This window comes from Falco naumanni, chromosome 15 (assembly GCF_017639655.2).
Source record: "Falco naumanni isolate bFalNau1 chromosome 15, bFalNau1.pat, whole genome shotgun sequence".
NCBI lineage: Eukaryota > Metazoa > Chordata > Aves > Falconiformes > Falconidae > Falco > Falco naumanni.
In genome coordinates this window covers 11,590,849-11,606,284 of record NC_054068.1, presented here as the reverse complement: position 1 = coordinate 11,606,284, position 15,436 = coordinate 11,590,849, and the positions used below count along the sequence as shown (strand labels likewise).

Below are 15,436 nucleotides of genomic sequence, written 5' to 3'. Positions count from 1 at the left end.
CAGGCAACATGATGCTGACTGATATTATTAAAAACTAAGTCAAAACAAGTCCTGACTAGAAAAACATTCTCTTCTTCCCAAAAGCTGGTAAAGCAAAATGATATATGAGGACGTGCTTAGTCAAGGAATTAGAAACACTGCAAAGACTAGTTTGGGATATTAATTTTCTTCCCCAAAATGTGCCAGGTATTGCAACATTGGAATAAATATATCTCAATCCCATTAGTTTTTCAAAAATTCTTTGCAACTGTAGCAAAATTTCATCAACAAAATATCATGATGGCCAATAAACAGCTCACAGGCCCAACAGCTTACAAAAACGCGCACACACTTCGCTCACAAAAACTTTTCCGCTTTAAGCCCTTAAGTCAGAGGTTAACAGGTCTGCAAGATGACGGTGTTATTGATCTGGTCTCCACCAAGCTTTCCCCAATCTTGCTTCTGGCCAGTCACGGTACTTTTCCTTGCTGGAGGGGTGCCTCCTTTCAGCATCACCAGCAGTGTGACCTGTATCCCAAGGATGAAACACCTCCTTTCTCCAGGACAAAACGTGCTGCCCGGTGCCACCCTGCGTGCCAGGGCAGCATGTCTGGGCACAGCTGTGCTCCGCGTTCCTGTCACACCGATGCGGGGTGGGTGGGTGGGGTGGGGTGGTGGTGCTGGAGCATACCCTGCAGATTAGCCACGTTTTTCTCTTACTGAATCATTCCCTCTCCACAGTGGATAGAGCTCCACAGCACTGTTTGCTCTTGAGCTTCGCTTTCAGTTCAGAGAAAGCCTATTTCACAGAAATCCTGCTTGCAACAGCCACTCAGCAGTGTTTGTTTTATTCTCACTGGTCACCCAAGCAATACTGGGGTCACTTTTTTTCCCTTTGCAGAGCTTATTCTGTTCCAATGCACAGCATCTCACAGCCACCAAGATCTTCACAGCTAACCAGCCCGGACATTTGTGGGTAGGTCTGCCCGTTTTTCCGAGATGGAGAGCATTTACAGTTCTCAGTGCCCTTGCAAGCCAGCGAGTGTATCCTGACCATTTTCACTGTGTATTCGATACATTTTTTTCTTATGTTTGATTTGAATTTTGCAGAGCATTATATTACACTAAAGTAAGAAAGCACACATTTGTTATACTGAGGCTAGGAAACAAGAATATTCCAATATTAAGCAAGGCACTTTGCATTTATATTCTTATCAAAACCCAAAGAGAATCAATATCTTTCCAAACTTTAAACAATAGCTGCACTGACACGGAGCCATTTTTCTTTCTGCTTTTGCCCCATGGGGTTTGGCATCTCACAAATTCATTGTAACGCATAAAGGAAATGAGGGCATCCGATCTTGTGGATTAATCTCTCCATGAGCTGTAAACAATTAGATTAGCGTCTGGACCTTTTGGTGTCTTGCCAACTATCTATCGGCTGCTTTACAACAACCAACCCGTATTTGGCTTTTAAGTACACTTCTCTTCAACGCTGCTTGCAAATGCCTTTTCTGAGACAGTCGATCCAAGACAGATGCTAGAAAGATGAATGCGCAGCAAGGCAAACAATGGCAAACATCCTCTGCAGGCAGCCCTGGCACAGCCTCCGCATTTTTTTTGCCTTTTCTAAAAACAAATGAGGTTTAGCACCAGGTGTGACAATAAATCCTCGATGCCCACTTCATTTATGTCTGTGTAGCTGTTAAAGCAACGTGTAGGTATTTTGTCTGGACTCCTTGCAGCCCACTTCTGCTTTTAGTCCTTCCTCCAAGAAGCTAACAGCATGGTTACAACTCAGGAGCAAGACCCAGGGATTCACGTTTGGAAACATCCTTCAGCAGCACAGGCTCCCCAGGCCGTTAACCAAGCAGGGAGGGCCCCTCAAGCACCAGAATACTGCTGCTCCCCCAAAAGTAAAATTTTAACTTCTCTAGAAGGATTTCACAAACTCTTTTTGAAGGATTTCACAAACTCTTTTTGATATTCCCCCCCCCATCCTAGCTCAGCTCTAGGTTGTGTCAGCTCTTGGCTTCACCTCCAGATTTCGGATTTTGCAGGCACTTAAGTCAACGCGTAAATGGCAGCAGCTACACCTCTTCCATGAAAGCAGCTCTAGCAGGCCTTTGGAGAAGGGTTACACAGCTCAGCTTTTCAAAGACAGTAAGCAGGACAGCAGTGGGCAGGCTTGAGGCAAGGAAGACCTACGGTCCCTTTTAATAGAGGCTAGCAAGACGTTCACCAAGAGATGCACGAAATGGATGAAGAGACAGACAGGTCCTGGCTATCGCAGGTACATGGCCATGCACACCCTGAGTGGAGGACAGCCCCAGTCCAGCTTGCTGCAAGGGTGAAGTAAAATGTGAGCTGGGACAGGGAACGAGCAGAGTGTGGGAGGGGGAAGGTGACCAAGCTGGGGAGACGACAACACTCCTTTTGAGAACAGTGCTGGATTAAAACATACATTGGACTATGGCTTCAGCATCCCAAATGACATCAGCTCTCTGGGCACTTGTGACCACCTTGCTAGCCACCATGGCCATCAGGTCCAGGGGCTCAGAGTTCTCAGCTTTCAGTCTGCTGCAGTTGTTTATGAAAAATAGGACAAACTGAGGCTTTTTTTTAATGACTTTTTAGTCTACCCCCAAACACTACCACCCCCAAATAGAAGACGACAGGTCTGAAACAAGGACGCTGCCATTTTCCATCAAGTCAAACCCTGCTGGGAGCGAAGCCTGATGGGGAAACCTCACACTGTCATCCACCAGTGTGAATCTTCTGCCATTACTGGGTTTTCTCCTTTGTGAGGAGGGACCCTATATTTTGCAGCTGAACATGAAAGCCTTGTTTTCAACAACCATCATGAAGTTGTTTTGTAGAGGGACGAAATGAATAGTAAAAATCTGAATGCTGGCACAGCAGCTGTGTGGATATCTGCTTCTATTACCATTATAACCTGGAGGCCTGGCCACGGAGCAGGACACTGATGCACTCAGTGCTGTACAACTGTAAAGCATAAGTTGGTAATTTTCCTCAAAAAAGCGTAGAGAATAATCTAGAAAATATTAACACCTAGGCATCTAAACACAGACTCCCAGTGATATTCTGGGAAAATTACTTTTTGAAGAAGTATTTTGTATGTATACTGCAACAACAGACTACATTCAAAATTGTTTTCTAAGACTGGTTTTATTTGGAGGTTCTGCTCACATTTTAAAATTAAGACACTCCCCCCACAGTAAGCACAGATGTACGACACTGTCATTTGTGACTGTACTCCTGCCAAGAACATCAGATTCCAATTAATGGTTCATGTAAGGTAACAAAACCCAGCATGTCTAGGCAATAAGGACTGTCAAGGGAACAAGAGAATTATTATGTAAACTGATTTCATTACTATGTAAGCAAAATAAAAGTTCAAATTAAGTTAAGTGTGCAGTAATATAAAATATATATCTATTTTTGGAATAAGCAGGGAATTAGGAAGTATGCAAATCTGCCTATTCCCTAGAAAAGTGGCTGTGAAAGACTAGAAGTTGCAATATGCCCAGAACACACTTCAGTATAAGGATGAATTACAGCCTGCTCCTAAGCAACTCAATGGTTAATGGGGATATATGCTGCTCTTTCCATGGAAGAACTGCAATGTGTATCATGCTGGTCTTGTCCCACAGCCACCAGCCACCAGGAAAAGCCATCAGAAGCAGAAGTAGCTCCAGGCCCATTCAGGTGAGCCTGATCTTGGGTCTGTCTTTGGATCAGGACAGAAGAAAACCACAGGTGATGTCTCTGTGCTGGCTGGTCATCACCCACAGGGCCACGACACTAGCTTGGGATGCATGAGAGCACAGAGATGCAAGGACACCCTCGCCCCTAAAACCAGGGGCTTCAACACTTAGTTGGCATCACCTAAAAGCTTCCTCAAGCCAGCAATGGCAGTAAAACATGGCCACAGCAACAATCACCAAAGCTGCTCATAACTGTGAACTCTAAAGACTCGTGTAGCGGCACAGATGAATTTCTGGTACTTCTTTCCAGCTAAATCATCACAGAACTTTTTTGAGCCTGACAAAGAGACTAGTCCCAGTTGGACCACATCCAATACAGTGAAGTCCTAACCATTTTATCAAGCTAAGTGCAATCAAGTACTTAAATTAGTCAGAATACTAACATTATATTTAGATTCTATGAAATGAACACCGAAGTGAAATCTCAGCTCTTTCACTCTTCCCTATTCTCCCACTGTGTATACCCAACTTCTAATTAGCTCATTTATTGTAAAAAGAACGGAGGCCTGTGCAGCTAATAAAAGTCTTGAATTCCGTTTCACTTGTCTCCTGGTCCCTCCTCTCTAAGCCCTTGTTTCTCTTGCTGAATGTTACTAATGAAGATCAGTTTATTCAATCTATCCTGCTTTTTCCCAGCAGCCTGAGCTGCCTATAGTCACCTGAAGGAACTGCTGTCAGTTCTGCCTTTGAAATCAGCAGCAGGTTACAGAACATGCCCCAAGCATCACATACCACTTGTGGCATTTGCAAGTCAACGCTTCCACTTCTGCAGGAGAATCTAATTACTAGCTGGAGCTTTTGGGACACAGCTCAAAGTTAATATTGGGGAATGGAGGGCACATGATGTTTAACTGGCTATTTTATTTGAAACATTTTTGTCTTTTCCTAGGTATTAACTGTGGTATCAGGTTTAAGCTGCATAGTAAGTTTCCTGTTACTGCAGGGAATGAGGAAAAATCACCTGCACTTATTCGAGGCACCAGTGCTTGCCGAGTCAGATTGAGCTGAATTTCAATCCATCACTACAGCATGGTTCTGAAAGTAACTTCCCATGTCATTTTTGCTTCCTGATTCTCAGATGTCACCAAGCTCCACTGCTATAATAATGGAAATAAAAAACCCACACGGATTTTCTTTTTTTCTTAAAACCTTAGTGTGATTAAAAAAAAAAAAAAAAAAGAGATGGCAAACAGTAAAAATCACCAGGTTGGCAACTACAACATAAACCTGGAAGATGAGAGGAATATTTAGCTGGAGAATTCCTAAGAAATGAGAAAGAATTGCAAAAGCTACCAGCAACACTGTTTTAAAATGAGATCAATGACAAGCACCGCTTAAAATCTAATGGATGGGTTTTGTTGTGACACACAGAAAGCATATATAGGCGAGGGCCTTAAATATAAGGTCTTCTGTGATCTTTAGAAAGTAATATTAGTGGAAATTGCACAACAAAACCCCTAAAGTATACCTATGAAACCTTTTATACCTTACTTTTACATGTAATTGAAAGCAGAACTGTACTGTCTTGGTCTTTCTCTCCTACTGCACCTAGAAGGAATTGTTCAAAAACGCACACAAGCTCTGTTAAGTCTCTGCTAAAATTTCTGAAAGATTTGGACTTAATATCTCCAGATAAAAACTCTCTTAGCACACAAAGTCTTTTGCAACAAACTTCACCAAGTAAAAGAAACATAAGCAAGTATCTCCATCCAGAAAAAATTAACCAGAACTAATGAAATCCAAACAAAGCAACAAAACCCCCAGGTCCACAACGCTTTCTTTCTCAGAGGAGGAGGGAAACCCTGTGGTACAGCAGGGCATGGGCTGCACCATGGCACTGCACTGACACAGCACCTGAGCCCTCCGCTCCTCTTCTGCCTTTGCTCAAGTCCTAAGGTTCCATGAACACCCAAACTCCAGCATCTGTGTTCACAGGGGAAAGCTGCTGGGAACTGATGACATGTAAGATGCCACATCAGGGTACAAGCCTAACTCTGGGAGGGGCTTAAATCCCACGGAAGAATCTTAGGCTGCAGGAAACTCTCCTGGCTGCTGTTCAACCCAACAGAGAACAATAAGCACTACGGATTGCAGTGCTGTTCTGCATGGAAACGCTGTAGAATTCAAAGTCTTCACCAGTTTGTTTCTTGCTTACAACTCTGCCTGCTCAGTGGCCCACACAACCATATGTCTCTGCTATGCAGGAATTCAAAGAATCGAAAGGGAAGTGATTCAAGGGGACCCCACGAGGCAGAAGGTCTTTTCTCCTCATCTTTTCTCAAGGTGTACAATCGCTTACAAGAACAAAACCTAGAGCTAAAACTGGCGAAAGGCCCTTTTACTCTTTGCTCATATAAGCACCTACCGTACAGGTTGTTTCATGTTTGCAGGCCCTGGGTACGCAAAGCTAGAGCAAGCTCTGCAAAGTATGACCATGTGAAGCAATTTGCATCACTGGGGCTCTACATAACAGCTTTAGGCTTCTTGGTAAATTCAACTCATCCTCTGCTTCTTAAAGGAAAAAACATTAATGCATCATTTGCAATGCTAACCACAAAAAACCGAAATCTTCTGCTTCAGCATAAAGTAGGATACATAAGGAAAATAATTTTTGCCAGAACAAGAAAGGGAACAAGATTATTCCTGTATTCTGTAGTAGGTTTGGTGACCTAAATCCCTAGACAGTCATCTGGGATCTGGGAGCAAGCTTTCTGTTAGAGCCAGATGCAGCCTGTACACCTCTCTGAGCAGCAGAGATGTTCCTCAAGCATGCACAGTAATGGAAGGACATGGATAACTCCAGGATCAGGATCAAAACAAACCTCTAACCTTAATTTGTTGATGCAGAAGAGCAATGAAAGGATCAGCTTTTCATGAGACTAGAGAATTGAATTAAAACTTTAAACTAAGGTAAATCTAGTAATTTTAAAAGACAAAACCAAATGAAACTCTTAATTCGTAAGATGTTAAAATCACAGTAGTTATTAACCTAACTTAAATTAACTGGCTTATTATTATAGAAAGTCATCAAATGTACTTAGCATTCTTTAGAGCCTTACAGTCAATTAACATAACATGAAATTGAATCAACTTAAGCATCTAGAGACACAGAACCTAGATTTAAATGAAAACTTCAGCTCCATCTACCTCAGGGTCTGAAAATTTGGGATCACCTACCACGTTTTCTCCACTGCAACAGGCACAAACCCTCATTTATATCCCATATCGAATTTACCCAGAAACGAATGAGAGAGTGTGGGAAAAACATCTCCATGATTAAATTTTACAGCTGAAGCTAAGCCCAGTGGAGTTTTCACCCTTTGAAGCTAGCTCTGTCTGACTAAGGGCCAGATTTTCTGAAGTGATTAGTACCACTGGGGCTGAATTTTCAGAACTGCTCAAGTTGTAGCTAGACCCTCAAAAGAAGCAGACACATTTTCAAAGAAGTGTTCGATGCTCGGTTTCCCCATGAGGAATACCATGGTACGCTGCTGGAGACCTGATTCCCGAAGGAGCTCTTGAGTGCTGAGTACGTCTGAAAATCAGGACATTTACTTATGTGCTTCACCGGAAAACACCGGTGGTTCCACTCTTTTAAACGTTGTCCTAAAATGAGGTTACTAAGATGCATTTATTGCTGGCCAAAGCTAATTATTCTTTATCACAGCAACAAGAGGAAGGAAAATGTTGTATTTTCTAATATCCCAGAGTATCCTTTGCAGAAAATCTGCAAGCTTTTTAACAGTGTTTGTCAAAGAGGAAGAAAGTGCTTGTTTAATGCTGCATGTGAAAGCAGCTTACTGGAAAAGATGAAAACTTATTATTGCCAATTTTGAAAAAAGAAATCTTTGGCTACCAATGAATAACTAATCTAAGCTAACAATGTCTGGAAATAGTTTTTTTGGAACATACAAAACTTTGTGACGGATAAAAATTAGGAAATTAAAGCTTATTGTATTATTCCAAATGTAACTGTTTACACTTGATGAAAAATAATGGAATAATATCCACTTGGAAAGTTTTTATTTTTAAAAAATCCTTTGTAATACTCCCAGAAATTCACTCAGCCAAAAGCAAATAAGTTGCTTCTTAACCAGCTAGAAAAAAGAGCATGATACTACAGGCATGGGCTCATGTACAATAATCATAAAAATGGCTTTATGAAATTCCTTGTGAAAATCTCGCTAGCTGGTAAACATTTAAAACACACCAAAAATCACTCCACAGTGTACTAAATGTTTTCAAAATGCATTTTCTCACGGAACAATGAGGCATAGATAAAAAGCCTTCTCCCATTTAATACAGAGTGTACCACACTCACAAGAGGTGCCCCATTGCTCACGTTTAGATTTACCTGGGGAAAACCACGTCCCCTGAAGCCTTCCACTGCCGGCCTGGCTCTGCAGCCCTGTGGCTCCCTCCTGCCGCGGGCAGGGACCGTGCCTCTCATTAGAGCTTCAAGCCCAGAGAAGCCTAATGAAGTTCACCCCACTGGCAGGCTTTGATGTGGGTTTTCCACCATCAGGTGCTCCGACACTCAGGTACCTCACCTTCGTCAAATGACCCATTAGAAAAAGCCTCATGCTTGGGTCAAAGAGAAGTGATGGGTCTAACAGAGGTGGAATTAATGCTGCAGAGAGAGTTTAAAGGGGTTGCTCTTCTGCAGAACCCCAAATTCATTATTTTTCAAACTAAGCTGATGCCACACATCCATTTATGTGCACATCTACCTGCAAATAGAGAACTTCAGATATCTGTTTATGAGCTCACATACACGCTGCCCCCTATTCAGAAAAAAAATTATTTAGGATTGGATTTTGGAAGTAAATTAGCCATGCAAACTTTCTTAACGTAAGAATGCAGTTGCATGTCTACACAAACAAATAATTTTAATATGCAGGTATAAAATCCTCTATTTGCATAGACCTCTGGTATTTTTACACACATGAAGTACGAAATAGAAGAACCTAACTCATTTGACAACATAGTCCCTGTATATCCATTTTTATCTATTAGTAGGTTGCTCTTTCAAAATTGCGGACACGTTGGTCTGCTTTCAGGAAAATGATCCCTAAATTATATAATATAGCAGATAATTAACAGTTATAAACGTGGTCCTCTGTACATACAAATTAATTTAAAAACCTGCTTCTGTAGCTCATATGCCACACTACTGAAACCTGCGGAGAAGACAGAAGATACATAGGGTCCATTGCTCTATACTCCCCCCAAACCAGGTGTAGAAATCTCCCTTAAAATTAAGGCACTTGCTCTAATCTTCAAAGCAGGCAGTTTCTAAGTAAAAACCAAGCACAGTACTTTTCACTCCCACAATTCTCACTTGTTCCTAAAATTTAGTTCTCTCTTTACCCTACCAGGTCTTAAACATGTGCTCCAGTTTACTTAAATCCACAAAATTCAGAAAGGTTACTTCACAACACAAGTGAAAACAATCTAAGCAAAGGCATGCAATATCAGGGTCCTGGATTGTTAAATCCATGAACTCTCCAAGTAATCACATCCCTTGTACGTTGCTGAATGCCTCTATTTGTACACAGACATAATGCACTTGGGGGAGAGAGAGGGGCAAACATCCATCCCTTCTGTATTAGCTAGTGAAGAAACCTTAAAATCAGAATAGGGGTGCTTTTGATTTTTGTTTTATTTTTATTACATGTAAGTTTATTAGCTGATGCTAATACATAGCCATCACAGTACTGTGTCTCAGCAATAACTATATGGCGAACATGACAGCCCTCAAACATTACATGCTGTTTCTTCCCTGCCTGCAAAAGTAAACCCAGCAACAGCAGCTGTTATGTAGCCTGTTCACCCAACATGAACAAGCTCCAAAATATGCTTAAACCTTACCTAAAAAGTTCTTAGCTTCTTTTTCAGGTTCTTGTAAAAGAACATCTTAAATAAGAGAGAAGACGTGATCCATTTTCATCATGTATTATTGAAAACCCTTACACAGTTAGCCTCAAATAACCAAAACATAACACACAGAAAATCCTTCTGAAGCTGCTGTAACGTTCTTTTTTTATTCAAACCTTAAGTTCAATTCCCCTTAGAGAATTTTTAGTATCATTGCAAACATCTTACCATTCATTGGTTACTGAATTTTACCCATTCTCTTTTCAGACCACAGTCATGAACCATCATGTTAATTCAAGGAAAAAGGTAACCATTCTGTATTTTCTGCAGAACTCAATACAAGAGGTTACGCTTTCACATTTGCAAAGACTGGAAGACTTGATGGATTTTTTTTCTTTCCATTTTCATTCCCCAGACAGCACATCTACATCGGTGCCCGTGTTGACACTGGAGACTGAAGTTCAAGACAGGAATATGAGCCAGATTGTTTCCATATGACAGAACCAACGCGATTTACTAGCCCAGGTGCATCAGTGGGCTCCCACAGCTGTTTCACATCTGGAAGAGAGCAAGTGAGTCTTCCCACTACAGGTCTCAGGTAGACCGAGATGCTCTCTGCCACAGCACGGGGTATGCTTGAGTGATACACGTTACACCAGTGACTCATGAAGAAACACCACAATGTATGTAGAAACTGAACAGATTAAGAAGGCCTGAAGGGTGCCATCAGCTGACTTCTCCCCATCAGCAATTTATGTTTTAATGAACTAATAGATTCCCTTAAAGTAAACTGCATAAAATATCACATTCAGAAAAAGATTCACTTAAATGCACATCTGTTCCACCTCTGAGAAGATGCAACCAGCTAATCATGAATAAACTAAGAGAAATGCTAATTGAATTGAGAGGGGTTAATCTGCAAGGCAATTGAGAATGGACTAACACTAACCTCTGGGTAGCCTCCAACGTCATGCACATCGATTCCAAGTAGATGTCCAAGTCCGTGTGGCATAAATATTGCACCCAGATGAACCTTCACCATGTCATCGACATTGCCTTTCAGAATGCCAATTTTAGTCAACTCCTCCAGATGGACTCTGTCAGCCAGACGGTGCATATCAGGCCAGGCGACCCCTTAGAGAGCAGAAACAAGCAGCTGAGTTAACTATTGCTAAAAGTTTTTAAAGACGACTTTCAAAAAGCAGATGTAACACATATGCCCTTTGTTTATATAAAAAACAAAGGTGGAAAGAGCAACCACATTAGCCCAAAAATACTTTAAACAAGAGAAAATTATCTTAACATGCATGCGAAGCACAGAAATCTACAAACAGCACCTTATAATCCAGATCCACATGAAAAAATGTTAAGACACTGTATCTAAGCATGTCAATGCAGATCCAAATGTTATCAGTGAGTTTTCTAAAGGAATGTCAACTGTAAAATGCAGTTATTTAAAATGCAGAGTGCGAAATATTATTATCCTATTATTTTCAGTAATGATCATACCCATTTAGAACATTTGAGATGAACAGTACTTTTCTACGTACGTGGATTTAAAGCCCACATCTTTCTGGCAAAGAGACTCTCCAGAAATTAATGACTCCCTTGTGTTAATGGGCTGTGTAAAACACAAGTCCTCTAATACACGTACTAAAACAGCATTACAAAATACTGTTGGTTGACTAGAGACAGTGCCAGGATACATTAGATTTCTATTATTTTGGTATAGGATACAATTTTTTTTTGACAAACTGCTGGGGGGAGGAGGGAGGAAGAAAGCAGCTCTTTTGTTAGTAACACAGTACTGTCTTAATTAGTTCACCATGGCTTTGAGTCATCATCAACAGAGCGGTTGCAGAGTCAAGACAACTAGGGCTAAGGTACAGTAGAAGAATATTTTCCTTGTTCAATTTTGGCATGATTAAACAAATAAAAAACGAGCAATTTTTAAGGCCAAAACCCCATTCGCTTTAATCCAGTTAAACACGCAGCTCTAGGGTCTCGTGAACATGAATGTCATATCACAATTACATTAGCACTTTTTGCTGAAAGTACTGAGGCTTCAAAGGCTGCAATAAAATCACCCTATAGGAGTGCTTAAATAAAATTCAATTGTCTTATATGGCTCCAATATAAAGATTGGAACCAAACTGAAGAGCTGCTCTGTCTTGCATGTCGTCCGCACAGAAACCGATGCACCTTTAGGCTCCCGTTAACACTGGCTGGGAAACAGCTCAGCACGTACGTGCGTTTCTAGGCTGCCTCCTTTTCCCCATCAGATTACTCAGTGATCAAACTTCTTAGCCTGGTGCATGCATGCATGCAGCTGAAGAAGCACGTTCCTTGCCCAAGCAAGGGTGTGCAGCAGAATACGTTGGACACCCTCAGTTGCTGTTTCCTCACAACAGCTAACAGTGCCTGAGTGAGTGACGTTCACCCACAAAACGTGCTGTCTTACTGTTAACGTGCTGTCTTTGTGGTTTCCCTGCTTTAAAAAGGAATTTAGATTTTTCCTTCAGTAAGAGTACAACTATAACCAGTTGTTCTTTTGACAACTGTGTTCAACGTAATTATATTTTACAAGAATTTATCTTTTTGAACATTGATTGTATTGCAATTTTCACTTCTCTAGATTAATCTATGTTTCACAGCTATCTCACAACAGGCTCCAGTCTGTTGCATGATATATTGAAACCATTACAATCTATCATGTTGACATTATAGATATCAAACTGGAAGTACTCCTGAATCACAGTTGCTTTCCTGTTTATTTTGTCATTGTGGGAATCCAGAATTTCTGCGTGTAACTCCCAGTTCAGCTTCTGCACTTAGCTCTAACTGCTCTAAAAGCCTACTCTTTCTGGGGACACTAGATTTCTCTGCAGATCTCTCCCATGATTTCTTAGCTAAGCATTCCTGCTATTTTCTTCCCTATGACTGCAAAGCCACACGTAACATCGAACCCTCGTCAACGATTTGAAGTCTCATCCCCTCTTGATATAAACGAAGGCCAGAACTCTGTTGCTGTAACACACAACACAAGCATCCCAGATGCTCTGAATCAGCTTAAGATGAGGTGCCTGAGAGAACTGAAGATGAGTTGCCTGCTGTTTGCAGTCCAGCTTCCCCCTACAGCTGTGCTGGTACCATTCCTCTCCATCCAAACCCACAGGCTCCACTTAAAGAGACAGAGCAACCTTTATCAAACTGAGGAAGACATACAAAGATTAAACAGATCAGAAATAAACACCAAAACCACATATCCATTTGTCAGCAGAAGTTTAACAAAGCAAATGAATGACACCACTGCCCTAACTGAAAAGATTGCTGTGATTGTAAATCCTGAGTATTTCTGGGCACAGAGCAAATCCATTAGAGGCCCTTCTTCCCTTGCCTCTTACTTTTTCCTTTTTTTCCCTCATTGAGAAAAAGCATGACTATTTCCCCTCTCCTCCTCCCGCCCAGAGATCTCCGTTTTCCATCTGTTTTGGTTTTTATTCATCTTATCTATTTCATTAGAGACTGAGGACAACAAAAAACTCCACTGTGAAATAAATAATGAGGCTGGATGAAAATCCGTAGCTTTGGGTTTTCTCTTGGAACAAGGGCAGCGCTTCGGACAGAGCCCAGCGAAACGGCTCTGGATCACATTCTTATCATCTAGCCAGTGCCACCAGTTTTGTTAGAGATGGGAAGTACTTCAGCTCCAGCTCTCTCATGCACACTTCAGAAGTTGCAGATAGCACTGGGACAGCTCTGGCTGGAGCGAAATGAAGCTATTGCTGGAGGCGCCCTGCTAAATAGTACACATCTTGTTTTACAAGTAAATAGGTGTTCAAATAGTCTTAATTTTAAAAAAAGTGTTTATAGATAGGTTGCATTTTGTATTCTATTGTCTGGCTTCACGTTTTATTCTATTATGACTACAGTGTGGTGATAATTTGCACTATTAGGGCACTCCCCTCCAAACCACTTCAATGGCAAGCATTGTATAATATAGCCATACAAACACAGACTACTACTAGTGTGCTAAGACAAAATATGAGGATATATTTGAGCTGACTAGAGACAGTGAACTAAGTGGAGTGACCTTACTGGTCTTCACTAAAAAAAGATGATGATATCCTTGTTCAATATGAGCTGATTCCCATCATGCTAGGAATAAACTTTAATACTACAGTACAAGCAGCTTTCCCCCTCTTTTTTTAAAACAGGCAAGCTGATGAAGAAAGAGGGTCTAAACGCAAATCTTCAAACATTTCCTAGTACCCTTATAATCTTAAAAACATTAACTTTAGTAAGAGAAAGAAATACTTCACAATAATAAGGCAATTACTTGAAAGTACAGAACACAATCTACTGAAGAAAGGAAGCCATCATAATTCAAGAAAGATCTTAGTCCATTTTATATGTATATTCATACGTTGTACACATTTAATATACAGTAAACAGAAATATAGAACTCTTCAAATTTATTTTAAACCTAAAATTGTATTAGTTTTATCTGGCAATTGGAATATTTATAACACAATGGTCTGTGCAAACCCAGCTACCTCTGGCTGGCATGTCTGCACTCACTAGTTAACTTAAATGACAGCTAAGTATATCCGAAGATCAAAAGTCCTCAAATTCTGCATATAATTTTCATACATACAAACTGAACTTTCAATAATTGCAAAAAGCAGAGAAGGGGGGAAAAATTAAGTATCACAGCTAACTTGACTAACAGAGCCATGAACAGACTTTTTTGGTGCTCTCACACAATGGGCAATTCCACCATCTGGACATGCCAGAAGGACTTGTAGTGAGGATATGTGAATCCCTGTGTTAAAATACAGAGAAATCTACATTCTGTTCAGATGCCTGTGCACACATCTACATGTAGATAGCTTTAACATGTTCAAACAAATAAAGTGATAATAAACAAGTATCTGTGCGGGCAGCCAGGGAACAATCTGCCCAACAGGACAGCAGTTGCAGATGTGAAGAAACAAAACACTAAACAATGCTGAATGAACAACATTTTGCAAAAAGAATCCTTAATTCATGGAGGTTACTTGATGTTCAGGCACTTTAGATTTTGGATTAATGGTGGTCTGGTGGAGAGCTCTGTCACTCGTTGCAAGCTGACGCAGCACAAGTCAAACACCATATTAGCATTCTTGTAGTGAGTTAAAAAGCAGTTAAAACACAACTAAAAACCACAACAAAAGAACTTCCACACAAGTGGCTCTAACATCAGTTATGTGAGTTACTGCAACGGCTGATGGTTTTGCAACACCAGCCTGCACTAACCTCCCACCACCACTCACCCACTAGGATGTTTTACTCGTATGTTATTCAGGACTACTATTTTAAAGCTTCGGTGAAGTTTATCATAGCTGCAGACATGCTTTTCATGCAAAAAGGTTTATCATAGTTGCAGACATACTTTTTGTGTAAAAAAGTTAGTTCCGTTATTATCTTTAAGCCAATTTATAAACCAATTATAGTCCACTGACAGATGAGGTTTAGAAAGCTAGATTGGAGGGTCCTTGGACTTTGACAGCTTGTACCAAAAAGAGTCTGCACTCAGGAAAATCTGCTGATGATGTGTCTGCTCCATTCTTAATTCCCTGCCAAACGAGATACTAGGTAATACAGGTCACTGAACCACTGACTGGCTCCCCAGGAAAGCTCAGTTACCAAGGCTCGTTAGGTTGCAATGTTACCTACCACGCAGCTTGTGCTTGGGCGAGAGGCCTGGACAAAAAGCACCTTTAACAGCAACCAGAGCATCTGAGATCCCT

General features: G+C 40.9%; 1 protein-coding gene across 1 annotated transcript in view; it reads right to left on the bottom strand.

Moving 5' to 3' along the window:
- Positions 1 to 15,436, bottom strand: part of PEPD (peptidase D) — a 141,161-nt gene that overhangs the window by 9,664 nt on the left and 116,061 nt on the right. Inside the window, exon 13 of the mRNA XM_040614998.1 lies at positions 10,594 to 10,778. Coding sequence (XP_040470932.1) covers positions 10,594 to 10,778 — 185 coding nt within the window. The remainder of the gene's footprint in view (positions 1 to 10,593; positions 10,779 to 15,436) is intronic.